The sequence below is a fragment of the Bombus vancouverensis genome, chromosome 12 (genome assembly GCF_051014615.1).
Source record: "Bombus vancouverensis nearcticus chromosome 12, iyBomVanc1_principal, whole genome shotgun sequence".
Lineage (NCBI taxonomy): Eukaryota > Metazoa > Arthropoda > Insecta > Hymenoptera > Apidae > Bombus > Bombus vancouverensis.
The window spans coordinates 2779409-2796480 of record NC_134922.1 but is presented as its reverse complement, the minus strand read 5'-3'; the positions used below and the strand labels follow the sequence as shown (position 1 = coordinate 2796480).

At 33.0% G+C, this 17072-nt stretch overlaps 3 protein-coding genes and 1 pseudogene across 8 annotated transcripts in view; all 4 read left to right on the top strand.

Moving 5' to 3' along the window:
- The window catches only part of LOC117164964 (membralin), a 161625-nt gene that overhangs the window by 243 nt on the left and 144310 nt on the right, over positions 1 to 17072 (top strand). For all 6 annotated transcript variants that reach the window (XR_013059633.1, XR_013059634.1, XM_076623007.1 and 3 more), the window contains exons 2-8: positions 679 to 1093; positions 1157 to 1392; positions 1489 to 1717; positions 1801 to 1924; positions 2043 to 2277; positions 2361 to 2451; positions 5745 to 5802. Coding sequence is in view for 4 of the 6 variants with exons in the window: in XM_076623007.1 (XP_076479122.1) it covers positions 827 to 1093; positions 1157 to 1392; positions 1489 to 1717; positions 1801 to 1924; positions 2043 to 2277; positions 2361 to 2451; positions 5745 to 5802 (1240 nt within the window). In the remaining 2 variants the exon portion in view is untranslated. The remainder of the gene's footprint in view (positions 1 to 678; positions 1094 to 1156; positions 1393 to 1488; positions 1718 to 1800; positions 1925 to 2042; positions 2278 to 2360; positions 2452 to 5744; positions 5803 to 17072) is intronic.
- Positions 6099 to 8432, top strand: LOC117164966 (cytochrome P450 9e2 pseudogene; annotated as a pseudogene).
- Positions 9338 to 10403, top strand: LOC117164968 (putative cytochrome P450 9h1). Its single transcript, XM_076623462.1, has one exon. The coding sequence runs from the start codon at positions 9394 to 9396 to the stop codon at positions 10054 to 10056; it is 663 nt and encodes a 220-aa protein (XP_076479577.1). The 5' UTR covers positions 9338 to 9393; the 3' UTR covers positions 10057 to 10403.
- LOC117164965 (cytochrome P450 9e2-like) lies at positions 11755 to 16914 on the top strand. The gene has a single exon (XM_033348407.2). The coding sequence runs from the start codon at positions 11818 to 11820 to the stop codon at positions 13366 to 13368; it is 1551 nt and encodes a 516-aa protein (XP_033204298.1). The 5' UTR covers positions 11755 to 11817; the 3' UTR covers positions 13369 to 16914.

Here is a 17072-nt window from a genome sequence, read left to right as displayed (position 1 = left end):
TAATTTAGAGATATATATGTATTCATAACAAATATAAAATGTATAACGTTGTATATACTTCCTTTTGATATGTAATTACTGACGTCTTTTAAATTATTTAATTATATAACAAAATATGTAATTGGTACATTTATTTATTTTCTTAATTAATAAAAATTTATCTGACATCATGATGTAACTGAAAAGAAATATTGTGCATAAGTGATCCTGTTATATTTATAAGTATCATAATCTGAAACGTAAAAATGCGATTGCCAAATAGGTTATATTGCATGCAGAATTTATGCTATAGGTTATATTCCACATTAGTTGTAGTTGTTATTATTAATAACAAATTTAATATGTAAAGTTTATGATATGCAAGTCATCTATATAGTCATCTATATAGTCATCTATATAGTCTCTATGCAGTCTTGTATGCAAAATGATTGATTATGAAATAAAATGCTAAAGAAATTTTTAAATGTATATCGTAGATGTATAATACAACTTTAACCATATAGATAAAATAAGTTTTTTACAATGCTGTGTATTATCTATTTTAATTATATATAATTTAATGTTATAGGTGAAAACTTATAAAAACTATGTAAAAGATGAAAATTTTATAAAATATGCAAATTTATGTAATACTATATGATAATTTTAATTTAATATTATCATTATTATTTGTTCCAGGATATTTAAGAATTCACTTTGATTTGGAAATGTATATACACGACATGTATAAGCACTTTTTAAGAGATTTCATACATAGAAGTAGTATGAAACAGAATTATTAGCTATTACATCATCCACTAAATACAAATATTATATAATATTTAAAATGCCACAAGTGGATGGTGCTACAATACCAATAACGAATAATCAGAACGGTGCAGCTGTACATAACAATCATAATACAAGTAGTCCAACTCGACCTGTCTTAAATAATAACAGTATGAATACTGCTAGGAATAATAATAATCAAAACCCATTAGTTAATGTAAGGGATAGATTGTTCCATGCAATATTTATTAAAGCAGCATTAACTTATGCCAGAACATTTCCACGGCCTGTCAGAAGATTTATAGAATTTATAGTTTTATTGAAGGTAACTATGATTTAAAAATAATATATTCAAATTTAATAAAAGATTTAAAATTATGTATTTTAGGCTATAGCAGCATTTTTTGTGTTGGCTTACATTCACATAGTATTTTCACGAGCACCAACTAATTGTTTAGAACATATAAGAGATGATTGGCCTCGTGATGGTATATTAAGAGTTGAGATACTTAGAAATGGAGGAGAAGATTATAGTATAGAAAAGAGTTACGCAAAAGAGGAGAAACTACGACAAGAAAAAGTTGATGACTTAACTAGTGCTTTAGGAATATTAACTAGAGATGGGTAAGGAGGGATAAAATATATAAAAAAATGAAACTTTCATATTATATATTATTATAATTATTAATACAGTATTTTATTTTTTTATTTTATCTTTAGATTTATCAATATCGAACCATCTGCTGTTGATGAAGAACGTGATATAAATAATGCATCGAATGAAGAAAATCACGACAGTTTAACACTGTCTGAAAAAGAAATAGTTAGTAGAAGTGCCACTGTGCCTGGAAAAACTCAAGATCCAAATTTAAGTATTACTAACACTACAACAAGTCCTTCATTATCTACTAAACTGGAATGGAATGAAATGAACAGAGATACTAAAGAAGTAAATATATTATATAAATATGAAATATATATTATATGCGGGATGTCTTATATTAATTTGTGTTTCAAATGTTAACATTCCAGGTTTTAGATGAGAAGATACTATTAACAAATACAGAAAATAATACTATAGTGCAGGATACAAATAAGTCTAATAAAGAAGACGTTATTCAATCGTTAAAAGATCCAAATTCTGAAGTTAGAGCAGGTATAGTTATGCCATAATTCTTAAAAAATTTGGGAACAAAAATAATAGTAATTTGATGACTTTAATGATCATATAATTATTTTTTAAATATTTTATTAACAAATTGCTCTCTTTTCAGGAGATGGTTATATCGTAGAATATTCATTGGAATATGGCTTCTTGAGATTATCACCTGTAGCACGGCAAAGATTAAACATTCCTGTAAAAATCGTTACTTTGGATCCTGTTAATGACAAATGCTTTGGCGATGATTTCTCCAGATTAATACTTGATGAACTCTTAGGATACGATGACTTACTGATGGCGAGTATTAAGACATTGGCAGAGCATGAAGATAATCAAGGTTTTTTACGGTAAATAAATTTAAATTTATTTCTTTTTGTTTATATTATTTAATGTTAGTACTGTAACATTATATATTAATTTTGTTATGTAGAAACGTGGTGACCGGAGAACATTATCGATTTGTAAACATGTGGATGGCTAGAACTACGTATCTTGCTGCATTTTTTATCATGTTAGTTTTTGTAAGTATATTTTGTTTTTAGTAATAATCGTATGCAATGCTAAATATCTCATTCATTGTTTGTAATTTACAATTATACGAACAATCAAAAATAGAATTTAAATTTCTTTCTTTTTTGATATGAGATTGAATATTTGATATTATACGTAAAACAAAGTAAATCTTTTATTAGTTTATGTATTAAGATACATGATTTATTGATTTATAAATTTATTCATTTTTTTAAGTAACATTTTTCCCTGCAATTTCTGTGTTAAAAAAATGAAGCTATTGATATTACGATTTACACGTTTCGGTGTTATAATATCGCATTACGATATGATAATCATAGCTCCAGAATGTTCTGGAAGTGTAAATTGGATTTAGTTTCATATGCTACGTGTTTTCGATCCGGATATATTCCTCTCCGTCAAGGGGTTGATATCACACGTGTCCACACGACAACCCAGTACGTGTAAAAGGATATGGCAATCAATTTAAAGTAACCACGCACTGAGGTAACCCGCGTATAACTCTCCAACCACCTGTACCCTTACATTCTGTGATCCCCTTGGAATTGAACCGTCGGGTATAAATCAACGTTATTAGAGGTATCATATTCGTTACAGAGACCCCCAAGTTGGCAATTTTGTATCAAATTGTTCTCAAATACGTTTTGCTGCAACGAGACTGCAGTAAGAGACGATTGTTAAGAATCTTGGAATTTAAATTACTAATGATGGCTATTTTCACTAATTGCTGTTTTAGTTGCGATCGATATAGGACAAAAATATTACTTTTGTAGTTAAATTTTTTTTTTTAATGAATATCATCTTCGACAGTTTCTGTTAATAGATAATTTATATTTTGTAATTGAATAAGTAATTTACGTCAATATTTATCGAATACTACATTCCAATATAAACAGCACGCATGTCTGATGGGTTGTGAAATTTCGGGGTATTCCCCGGGTGTTAGGAAGTGATTGGATCATATACGGACCAACGAATAGCTCCACTCGTGTTTAATGGGTTTACGGCGAGCGAACAAATGAGTAATATTGCATACTACTAACCATGATTCAAATGCAATGCATTGTGCGGCAGTCTACATCTAGTTCATACCTAGCTATTCACGATGGATATAGTGAAAAGCCAATTATTCTATGCATGAATAATTTGAGTAGAAGAAATGTTCAAATAGAAAATTTGCAAGATTTGTTATTCATTAAGGTGACTTATATATTCCAGTGAATTATATATGTATGTGTATATATGTACATATATTAGTTGAACATAGTATCCGATCTTTTTCTTCAATTTCTTGTATTTAATTTTATCATTGCTATTATAGTATAAATTTTAATATTAAATATTGCTTTGCAATGATTTCAAATTTATGTAAATTCCTATAATTGGAAACAGTGATTATAGCGCCATGATTCGGTATCGTTACAAACAAAAATGTTTACATACAAAAAATGATTTTTCTTATGCGTGTTTCATCGTGTATAATAACAATTTAGTGAAAACAATTTAACTCAAATAGAATTTATTAAAAAATCTACATGAAATGTGGTGTCCTTTTCTTCATAAGATTCATTGTAATACATATTTCGCATAAAGCATTGAAAATATTTGAATGTAGCCTGTGGTTGAGATGGGAGATAAATGAATCTCGTGCCACAACACGTGAATGTTACTTCAGTGCTTGGGGTATTCTACCTGGGATCACCCTCGGTTAACCCACCGTAAAGTCACGTGTACGGAACTGTCGTCATCTATGTATTACTCGGTATCTCCTCTGTCATATGCACATGACATTGGGTATATACCCTCCGTTGTAGTACGATGTACACTTTGAAACAATATTCTTCTTTTGTCTTTTTTAATTGACAATGCTTCTTTTTTGTTGTGGAAGACTATATTTATTTCTTCGATCAAATTAGACAAAATGTGTTTTGCTTTCATATTTTTATTGATTTAATTTATCCCATTGAGGTTATTATATAAAGCAAGATAAATTTTGTGAAAGTATATTAAAAAGACACCAATAATAATATTTGAACATATTAATACATAAAAAGTTTTAATTTTAATTTTTAAAATTTCCATAGGAATTATAAAAGATAAATACAATTCAAATAACAAAAAAGTGTAAAGATGTACTTAAATAAAGTATTGCTGTGCACAATTGAATATCTACAAAAAGGATATATCTGAAATGTTGAGTTGTATGACAAATTATTTAGGTAAGCAATCAAATGTTATTTAATGTCAAGATTTTTAATGTTAAATAGGATTATTATCAAACATTTACTTTCATTATTATAATAGTGGTGATATAGTCTTTTGACTTTGCTAATCATAGAGCCAATATATGTAATTTCAAAATTAGTACTTATATACTACTAAGCGTTAATGTGATGGTTTGGTTGATTGTTCGTATATTGTTACTTATCAATTATTGGGAGAATCATTTTATACAAATAAAAAGTATTGTGAATTATTTTTTTTAATGAAAGCAAATATTCGTTTTCATGTGATACACGGTAGGTGTTTTCTAAAATATGCATATATACTAAAGTAGATATTCTAATGAATATTGTTCTAGATTCTAAGCTAGAATATGAAAAATTTACAAAAATCTACAATCCGCTCTACAAAGTAGTAAAATCTACACCCTACAAAGTAGTAGTCTTTTCATTCCGAAATGAGAAGTGATAGGGATATTCCAAAAAAATATTTTCCACATTCCAATCGAATTCATACATTGATCTTAGGTTAGATGGAATTTTTGTCTCTTTTGTATCAGTAGCTCGTAAATAGCACTGACGCATCTGCAAAGTACTATTAAACGTTTTTGTTACCAAGGTTGCTCATAGTAAATAGTGAATTATCTCGGGGTGTCAGGTGCTAGTTCAATCTGAACCATTCGCAATTCAATTGTACTATTCGCTCTCAACCTGGTAACCGAGTGCAACCGTTCGGCTTGCAATTTGCTTCGTATCCTGTCTTTATTGCAATCCCTTTTCACGAAATAATAAATACTTTTACCGCTTTGATACATATTACTCGATATATAAGAAAAATAGAAAAAGGAAAGATTTATTACTAAGATTATTGTTTTTTTTATTCAAATTATTCGTTCATTACGATTAATCTTATTTAGATTCGAAATTGGAAAAAATAATAACTCTCTTTTGTATGACTATCCGTCCAGATCTCATTCTTTAAATTATAACATGGGGACATTAAATTTATTTTTTTGCGGTTTTTTACATTTTATTTACAGTAACGTATTTGGTTATTTCAGACTATTTCCATTTCGATGTTACTGCGGTACTCGCATCATCAGATCTTTGTCTTCATTGGTAAGTGATTAAATTTGATAATTGAATCAAGAATTTCATTTGTTGTGCTTGCTTTCGTAATATGAATATCGACTACTTCTTCTCTTTATCGCATCTTTAGCTATTTTGTTTTATGTATGTGATTTGACGATTTAATATTTTCTTTTTGCTAAATTATATTATAAATGATTATACATAAATTTAATAATAATAGATATATACATAATAGATAATAATAAATATATACATAAATTTACGATTCGCAATCAACAGATTTTGCGTTCTCAAGAATTGATTTTACTCATTTCAGTTTGAAAGAATATTAAATGGCGTTGTTTTTTTTACTCCATACAAGTGTAAGGGGTAAAATACGCACGGAAGAGATAATTTTAATTCGCTAGGAAATATATTTTGTACGGAATTATTGATTTTTTCTTCGATAATTAATCTCTAATTTAATCTCCGATACCAAGAGGTAAATGCCCTCTATGTCTGATAACTCCACGTGACAGAATTAATTGATTTCCGTATCTGCAGCTTTATAAAATTCAAGTTGATACTGCTTTAAAAATGTTTCTATCTGCAGAAAGTGATCTAAAAAATATCGATTATCTGAAAATCTGAGGTGAACACTCTTTTATCCATGGCCGTCCTCCTGCAAAATTGTTGCCCTCCCACCTTATTCGTTTCCTTTATATAGAGATATTTGTTAACGATTACGCTATAGTCTCTTACTAGTTGACAGTTCGTCTTAACACGTTTTCGTAACGATGGAAGTATTATTTTTATCTACTTTTGAGTTATTGTTCATCTCTTTAATCATCATTACTTCGGCGAAGTTGATTCCGATAATATACCGACAGTTCACCTATTGGAAGAAGAATAAAGTTCCATATGTACTGGCAGGACCGATATTTGGAACTGTTTGGAGAGTCATATTTCGTCGTATTACTTTCCCGGATTATTGTATGTTCGTCTATAATTATTACCCTGACGTAAGGTACATCGGGGTGATGGATTTCGCTACGCCAACGGTGGTCATACGAGATCCAGAGCTGATCAACGAAATAGGCGTAAAGAGTTTCAAGCATTTTCCAAATCATCGAAGTTTCGTATCCGAGGAGATGGATCCGGTTTTCGGGAAAAATGTATTTTCCTTGAAAGATGATCAATGGAGAGAGATGAGGAACTCATTGAGTCCATTTTTCACAGGCAATAAGATGAGATTCATGTTCGAGCTGGTATCCAAGTGTTCGAACGATTTCGTTAGTTATCTGTACGAACATTCAGAATTTCAATCGATGGTGGAGCTGAAAGACATCTTTACTAGATACGGAAACGACGTAATCGCCACAGTTGCATTTGGAATAAATGTAAACTCGCTCAAGAATCCAGACAACGAGTTCTACAAAAGAGGAATCGATATTTCCTCGTTCAGTGGTACGCTTCGTTTAATAAAATTCATGTTATTTCGGTTGAACCCGCGTCTAACGAGAATGGCAGGACTGAGGTTCCTGTCTCGAGCAACGGCCAACTTTTTCTGGAATGTGATTTCCGAAACGGTAACTGCAAGGAAAACGTGGAGCATCGTTAGACCAGACATGATCCATCTTTTGATGCAGGTCAAAGATTTGAAGCAACCCTCATATCGGCTGACCATCGACGATATCGTAGCTCAGGCGTTCATTTTCTTTTTAGCCGGTTTCGACACTGTTTCTACTTTGTTGTGTTACATGGTTTACGAGTTAGCTTTGCATCAAGATATTCAACAGAAGTTACGTGAAGAAGTAGATTATTATTTGGAAAAAGAAAACGGGGAAATTTCTTACGAGGCTATGTCGAAGATGGAATATATGGAAATGGTAATATCCGAGACGCTTAGAATGCATCCTCCATCGTTGATAGTCGATAGAGTTTGCGCAAAGAAATTCGAATTGCCTGCAGCGGCGCCAGGTTACCAAAGTGTGACAGTGTATCCTGATGACAATATTTGGATCCCTGTTTATGCGCTTCACCGCGATTCTAAATATTTTCCCGATCCAGAGAAGTTCGATCCTGAACGGTTTAGCAACGAAAATAAAAGTACTATTAATCCTTATACGTATATACCTTTTGGACTAGGTCCTAGGAAATGTATTGGCAATCGTTTCGCTTTAATGGAGACTAAGCTTTTGATAATCCGTCTGCTGGAAAAGTTTATTATAAAACCTAACGAAAAAACAACAATTCCTATTGTGTACAAGAAGATTGATTTTACACCGGCATCAGAACACGGATTTTGGCTAACTTTGGAGAAGAGGAAGAGTTAGGTACGCCATAAAGTATATATTGTTGTTTAACTTTATATTACGGTTAACTATTATTTGTACATTAACAAATGTATACATAATTTGTTGTTTCATTTTTATTTTAATTCAAAATTGTTATTATTTGATCGTTTTGACTTATGTTTCTTTTACTTTGTACTATATGTATATTTCTCTTCTTAAGGATATGAGTTTCTCTCTGTAATCATTTTCTTCTATCTTTGAGAAAACAAAGTTTGATTAACGTTCTTATCGAAAGGTATCTAATCACGTTTGTATCTTGCGACTAATAAAATTCAGCAAATAATGAAAATTTGATTATAAATAAAGTTTCCGTATATGTGATTTTGTTTCCGTTCTATTTCTCCACCGACATGCTCTTTGTTTCACTTTTTTGTTCTACTTTATATGCATCGAGAAAACTATGTGAAAATGATACGACTACGAATCCCTGTACGCTCCATAACATCAAATATGATTAAATTCATGGAATTCTAATTCTATACTTTATTGATCAATACTGTATCGAGACAGAGGAAATTATTTATATCTTTCGCACCATTCTTTATCACGCCTTTAACCTTTCCTTCGACTGTATACCTATCTAGTCAAAATTAAGATCAAATACCACGTTTTGCATAAACAGGTATGTATGTGTTCTAATACTTGTCAATGGGAGTGTATGTTCATTTCATTTTCGAATCGAACGTGAATTGAAGTTGCTTAAATTGTTCTTGTCACGGTACAGAAAGGAGGACAGATATAATACAATAATGACGTCATCTTCTGTATTCTCCCTTCCTCTACCGTTTGATGTTAAACTTTGTACATGTGCTCGGTTCGTATTTGTAACCTTGTAGCTGACAGACGACAGTTATTTGCTGCTGAGAGTGCCATGGAGATTCTATCGACCTCATCAGCGTTTACTCTATTAGTGATCACTTTGATCACGATAACCTTATTCAAGTTCTTTGTAACGATATATCGACAACAAACTTATTGGAAAAAGAACAACGTGCCTCATGTTAGATCCATTCCAATACTTGGTCCAGTTTTTTGTCCGTGGAAAATTGTTCATCAAGTATAGTGACTTCATTTATAATTACTACCCCAATGCAAGATACATTGGAGCGATAGATTTTACCTTGCCAAATCTATTAATTCGTGCTCCGAAATTGATTCGAGAAATAACCGTGAAGAGCTTCGAGCATTTTACATATCATAAAACGTATTGTATATCGATGAGCACATGGAGCCTCTATTTTAGAAGAACATTTTTTCGCTACGAGATCAATGTTAGAAAGAAATGAGGAATACTCTCTCTACTTTCTTTACTGCTAGCAAAATGAGATTCATGTTCGACTCGATATCAAAGTGCTTGCAACAATTTGTCGATTATTTGTACGATCATCCAGAATATACTTCATCGATGGATGCGAAAGACGCTTTTACTAGGTTTACCAACGACGTGATTGCATCAGTTTTCTTCGGAATCAGTGTGAATTCAATGGAAGACAGAAACAACGAGTTTTCCGTTAAGGGGAAAGATGTTTTAGCTAGTTTCACCTTCAGTATCGTTAAGATGTTGTTAATGCATTTCTGTCTACGAATATTCAATATATTAGGGATCACGATTATTCCAGTTGCTACCTTAAACCTTTTTCGTAAAGTTATATTCAAGAATTTGAAAGAACGCGAAGAACGAGGTATCGTCAGACCGGATATGCTACATTTGTTAATACAGACCAGGGATAAGGAAAAGATGGCTACTTATCAGATGGACATTGACGATACCGTATCACAAGCATTTATTTTCTTCTTGGCTGGCACTGATTCATCTTCAAATTTTATGTGTTACTTTTTACAAGAGTTATCCCTAAATTCTGATATTCAAGAAAAATTACGTAATGAGATAGATCGTTGTTTGGACTTTGGAATATATGAAGGTAGTAATGTCGGAGACCCTTAGAAAGTATCCGATGCTAATTATCATGGATAGGCAATGCACGCGAAAATTCGAATTTTCTCCAACGGAGCTAGGATACGATGGTATCATTTTATATCTTGGTGATACCATTTGATTATCTGTGTACGCGTTACATCCTAGATATTTTTCTGATCCGTAAAAAATTGATCCTGAACGATTTAACGAAAAGAATAAGGATAACATTGTTCCATGCACGTATACGCCGTTTGGAGCTGGACTTCGAAAATGTATCACCGATCATTTCGTATTGATGGAAGTTAAAATTTTAATGGTTCACATTTTGCATAAATTTCTTGCAACCTAGCGAGAAGATGCGAACTCCTTTTGTATTCCCAAAAAATAGTCTTATACCGATCCCTGTGGCAGGATTTCTGATTATATTAGGAAAAAGAATACCTTAAACGTACTTTGATATACGATTTAATCGTATGATAAGCATTTACATTTATGTGTTACTTTATGAGTTATGTGTTTCGTAATTAAACAAGTAAACACGTGTTGTAGATATTTTATTACCACCAAGTAATATTATCTTAAGTTTTGTCGATTTTCAAGCAACAAAGAGCATAGTATGTATTTTGTTATTGTTTCACATTAAACAGCGTAGTAATTTAAGAGATAATTGACTTAGATATACAAGATTATTAAATGCTAGAATAGAGGCTTTATTAACTTCGGTATATGATAAACATATATTAGTATTTATATATATAGTAGTAGCTTTTTTGCAAATAACCAAATAACGATATAATTAATTTTCTTCTTATTGTACAGAATGCTAAGAATTTGTATATTTGTTTAGTGTCTTAGTGTTAAAACCAGCTATGATACATTGCCCTGTTAGAGTTAAATGCCGTTCGAAGAGGGTTAAAAAGTCTAGAATAACAGTTCACTTGCTCTACTGCATACAATCACTGATATAATATAGAATTTTTCAAACGAGACATATTCGTACGCGTTTTTATCGTTATGCCATCGGGATGTGATTTAAGAATAGTAGACTTGCAAATAAATTTCCTTTTACAACACTTACGCATCGGTTTTTGTAGATTGTTTTCATAAAAGTATATCGTCATCAGTTTAGGCCATGAGATAGTAAAAAGAATTTTCATGAATTCTACGCTTCGTAGAATTATCATTTGTCAGTGGAGTCGTACAAACAAATCTTAAAGCGAAACTTGAAACAATTATCTTTTTTATTAGTCGTTAAAAATTGTAGTTTCGAACAAAATTTCATATATTTTACTTCATATGAATATGAACTTTATGTCTGTGACTATGTTAATTTCGTGACTATATTTTCGAAAATCTATAGCAGAGGTTTAAATCTTTTATATAGAGTGTATTGCGGAATATAGAAAAACAAAAAAAGAAAGAAAAAAAAGGTAAAAAGCGAGCGCAATTTAGGACATGAAAAATCAATGTTTCAATGCAAGGATTTCGAAACGAGATTGCGTAGTTGCCGATAATTCCACTTTAATTCCCATTTATCTTTTTATTTCTGTACGGTGAATTTGTAAAGGGGCGGCAGGATCGACAGCAACAATTTCTACAAAATGTATTTTCAGAATATTCACGAGGAAGAACGCAGTTTGTTCACTTAGTTGACGCAACAGACATTCTACTCCCTCCTTCTCTGTCCCTCGTGCAACGATAAATCGAGTATATGTATTCGCCCATATTTATAACATTCCTCCTAGTGACTAGAGACAGAGTCGACGCTCGTAATCCATCCTCGTGGTAATGGAGGCATCAATGGAGTCGTTCTCTTTTTCGTTCAAGTTGTTAGTGATCGGCTTGATCGTTGTTAGTCTAGCCAAGTTGATCAGTTTGTTTCATCACCAGTACAGTTACTGGAAAAAGAGACACGTTCCTCATGTGAGAGCGATGCCTGTATTTGGATCCGCGTGGAAACTGTTCACCCGTCGCGTGTCCCTTCCCGATTATTGCACGTTCGTCTACAATTATTATCCGAACGCAAGGTACGTCGGTATGATGGATTTCTCTACGCCAGTTGTGGTAATTCGGGATCCAGAGATGATCAGGGAGATAGCTGTGAAGAATTTTGAGCATTTTCCCGATCATCAGAGTTTCATCAACGAAAAAATAGATCCGATATTCGGGAAAAACGTGTTTTCCTTGAAAGGTGATCGATGGAGAGAGATGAGGAACACACTGAGTCCATCCTTCACAGCTAGCAAGATGAGATTCATGTTCGAGCTGGTGTCTAAATGTTCTGAGGAATTCGTCGACCATTTATACAATCATCCAGAGTTGTCGTGTTCGATAGAGGCGAAAGATGCGTTCACTAGGTATACCAACGACGTGATTGCCACTGTGGCTTTTGGAATAAGTGTGAATTCGTTGAAAAATCGGAACAACGAGTTCTATAAAAAAGGAGCGGATGCGACGAATTTTGGTGGTCTTTTTCGGTTACTCAAGTTTCTGTTATTTCGTATGAATCCACGTTTAACCAGAATGGCGGGATTATCGTTCCTTTCACGCGATACCGCTAACTTCTTCCATAGAGTCGTCTCTGAAACCGTGAAGGCACGGGACGAGCAAAATATCGTTCGACCGGACATGATTCACCTTTTGATGCAGGCTAGGGATAAGGAGAAGCCTGCCACACATCAGATGACTATCGATGATATCACAGCTCAGGCGTTCATCTTCTTTTTGGCTGGTTTCGACACGTCCTCCACCTTGATGTGTTACATGGTTCACGAGTTGGCGCTTAATCCGGACGTACAAGAGAAATTACAGAATGAGGTGGATCGATATGTGGAAGAAGGAAACGGGTTTATTTCGTACGAGGCTCTTTCGAAAATGGAGTACATGGAAATGGTGACATCAGAGACACTTCGGAAATATCCTCCGATAGTTTTCATCGATAGGTTGTGCGCGCAAAAGTTTCAACTGCCTCCAGCGGAATCTGGCTACAACTATTTAACCGTATATCCGGATAACATCGTTTGGTTTCCTGTTTACGCGTTGCATCGTGATCCCAAGTATTTTCCTGACCCAGAAAAGTTCGATCCAGAACGTTTTAACCATGAGAATAAGGATAACATTGTTCCTTATACGTACTTACCGTTTGGCCTCGGGCCGCGAAAATGCATAGGCAATCGTTTTGCCTTAATGGAGACCAAGATTCTGATAGCTTATCTGTTGCACAGATTCCGCTTGAAAATCACTGAAAGGACGAAAACACCTATTGAATTTAGCAAGACGAACTTTTCGTTGACTCCTGATCAAGGGTTTTGGATCGGTCTGGAAAGAAGGAACTTTTAGACTCGTTTTCGTTTTCCTTGTTTTGTTTGTTACTTTGGTTAAGAGTGACGTGCGCCGGTGTTACGTGTATATTGATCTTTCTGTTTTATGAGCGAAATATTTACGGCGATATTTAATGTTTGTACACGACGATGAAATTAAATTTAAGATCGTGAATTTTCATTCGAACGCGACACAACATTTGGCTTATTAAATACAAATGTAAATTTTTATTTCAATATCACAATATAATTGGAAATTTTAGAACCTTCGGTATTTCGTTTCCTTTAACTGTAAAAAGATCCAAACAGAAATAAATATGTGTATATTGTTAAAGAAAAGAGTGTATGGCATCGTTTCGAAGGTAGTAAGTGATAAGATTCATTTATAGGCAACTACTATTTTATATTATTATTAATTCTAATATATTACAGTTACCTCTACTTTTATCTAACATTATTTTCTGTCGACAATTATACTCTGTTGTTATTCGCGTCATGTAAATTCCTTATTCTAAAAATACAAGCTGCATAGTGTGGTTTCGACGAAGACACTTTTCAAATGGAAATGTCGTTGTACGGAATCTTTCTTCTTTCTTCGTTTCGTTATGACAAAACGATGGAATACGTAACCCATATATTCTTTCCGTAGTAAACACTTGCAATGCCATTGCAATTAATGCATTGCCATAATAATGTTAACCTCGAATAAAATACGCACGATACCAAACCGGTTTATCTATCATACGTATAAAGCATTAGATGTTTACGTCTGTAGAGTGTAGGTAATCACGTTTCGAACATTTTTCGTATTCTTTTATTTGTCCTACGAAGATTATAATAGTTTATTATCTCAGTTGCTTCTCTTTCTCTATGTACTTATCGCTTCCTCCTTATAAATCTTAACAGCTCAGTTGTCACTCACTTTGTTTGTTTATGATAGAAAAATTGTGATACGTAAACAAGATAAAATTAAAAAGACAATATAAAATTAAATATAACGTAGATGATGTTTGAGGATAAGAAATATTTAGATATTCAAAAGATATCTTGGTATTATCCCAGAAAAATTCTAATTTTGGTAATATCTGTACGGAGATTAATTTCTCAGAGCTTATTCATACAATACTGATTTTTTTTATCAAAAATATCGTCTTCGTCTTTTTGTAGTACAGTTCAAGAACGACTGTGCTGATTAGAAGACACGAGTAGGAAGCTTCGGGTTCAACGACCTGATAGTATTTTTCGAAACAGCCATATAGTCGCTGATTAATTTTATTGTTAGCGAATGAGTCAATAGCCAATCAGAAAATTACAATGGTCTCACTGCCGATACCGGCGTTCATAGACAATTTTTTCTCTATTTCATTCCCGTTCCTTGACTTTCCAAGTGTTTGCGATTAGACAGTAGGCTGATAACGAACGATAATGAACCATCTTTCTCGATATCTATTTATCTAATCGAAAGACTTAGAAATTACATTTTGAAAAAAAGGAAAAGGGGCGAAGGGCAAACTTTGTAAGTTTGAAACGTGATGTAGAAGAGGAGCTATTTTCCCAGGTTAATCGTTTGAAATACAAATTTGCATAGAAAAACATTGTAGGGAGGAACTACCTCTTGCTTTCCACCAGTGAATTTGGGATATTTTAGGCAGCTTCAGGACCATTCAAGTTCTTGTCTTCCGTCTTTCGTTCATGTTTATCTCTACTATTCTGTTTTCGTTATATCCAATCTTTTCCTCCTCTTTACGTTCCTCGTTCCTTTGTTCCCCCTTTCCTGCATTCCTTCAGACCCTTTCTCACCTCAGCTTTCTTATCGTTGCGCCTTACCTAAAATATGTAGAGAAAATACTTGAAGTTTACGTAGTCGGTTTTTGTCTGGTGAATATTCAGTTTGCGAACGTAGCGACTGAATTTTAAATATTCTATTAAAATCGCAGCGCTTGTCTAAGAGATGATTGTTTCGAGGCTAAAGCAGATAAGAAATCCTTATATACTTATACATATATATATTTTTCTTGTTATTTTTCGCTTAATTCGTATTGTTTACTATTGTTGCCAAACTTAAATTATTTTAAGAGCTCGGCATATTTCTAACATGATAAATTCGTGGGAACGAAGAAGAGAAAAATTGTTTGATGGCTTGCTGATCTCGCGTACCTTATACCCATGAATTTAGTTCCTTAGAGATAAAAATATCGAAATTTTATTTATCCGAAGTTTGTTAAACCAATTTTGAAAAGATAAAATGCAGTGGACACATTGATTTGCGTAAAAAAATAATTTCGTAATACAGTTGCCAACAAGCGGAGTTTAGATTAATATAGAGCAAGATGGAGGACTCGAGAGTTTTAATAAGCAGTGGGAGTGGTTTTAGTGGGCGATATCTTGAAATCTAAAATTCATTAAATCGGAACACACCAAGCTTGTGGCGGAAATTTGTAAGCGGTAATATTCTGGCTATTATAAAGAAGCTGCGACATGCGTCGTCATTTGGGAATAGCTCAACTTCTTAATTACGTTGCCACGCTTTAACTAAGTTATAGAAGAGAGTACCCTTATGAAAGTTATTTCTGAATAATTAAACGTTCAGCGTGCAGCTTCACTACTGGCGAGTTAAAGATTTCTGCTTTTTTTGTAAATACTAAATTTCATCATATAATCATGAAAAAATATTTAATATTTTAATTATATTTTCTATGCGAACTTTTTGTATGCTTCGTTCCTATGTAAGTAAAAAAGTTGATTTACAACAGGGCAAATCGTAGGGTATTCTATGACTCGAAACAGGTCGGAACAACGGAATAACATTTTGTTATACGGAGCTCCATTTTCCAGAAAAAATAACTTTGAAATCCAATCGAGTACACGTGCATCTGACTGATACCTCGTGTAATTGCTTTCGTTACAGATCGTTACTAGATCTGTTTTCGCGTTTGATACAACGTAGCTAACAGAGACTGTTTGCTATTATGAGAGTGTATTGTTATTATACAAGAATAAGTGGAATAGTAGTTTGTGGCTAAAGTATTTAGCAAAGTTACGTAAAGTATTATAGCAATGAAGATACAAGTGTATTCTACTAAATTTTGGTTCCTTTTTTGGAAAGCGAAGCTTCGTAGTCGATAGATCAGTCTGATAATGTAAATTTATAAATGTATAAAATCTACGCTAGCGGCAACGAAACAACAAAACGATAAAACCAAGTGCGAGTTGCAAATTTAAAATTTTGATTTGCAATTTAATAATCGTGTATAAGATGGCGATATGGAGCCATTGCAGGAAAAGATAGAAACGAAAAACTGAATGGAATAAATTAATAAAAGGTTGTGTATGGATTGAGTGTAGCAAGAAAAGCGGAACCTTGTCTCTCATCTCAGGACGCCGATCGAAAGTTTGCGAGAACTTAAATCGAGATCCAGGAAGTTTTGAAATTAATTCTTATTGAGCTTTGAACCGACTCGTCGAACGCGACACGATTTCTTCACGGCCCTCAACTTGTGTAATAACCTTTCGCTCAGGAACTTTTCGTCACGGAGTATCTAATAAATATTAAATTCGAACCGTTCGTCGTCGAGCATAACGATCTCGATACAATATCGTGTCGCCATGCATTTACTTCATGGAATATAAAGTATATTTTTTATGAATTCTTTAAACACTTTCATCGCCCTTTTTCCTTTCTCTTTCTTGCGTTCCTTTCCTTTTCTCTTTCGTTTCATTTCC

Excerpts from the sequence above, each read along its gene's own strand:
- LOC117164968 (XM_076623462.1), top strand. The coding sequence starts at position 9,394 with ATGAGGAATACTCTCTCTACTTTCTTTACTGCTAGCAAAATGAGATTC.
- LOC117164965 (XM_033348407.2), top strand. The coding sequence starts at position 11,818 with ATGGAGGCATCAATGGAGTCGTTCTCTTTTTCGTTCAAGTTGTTAGTG.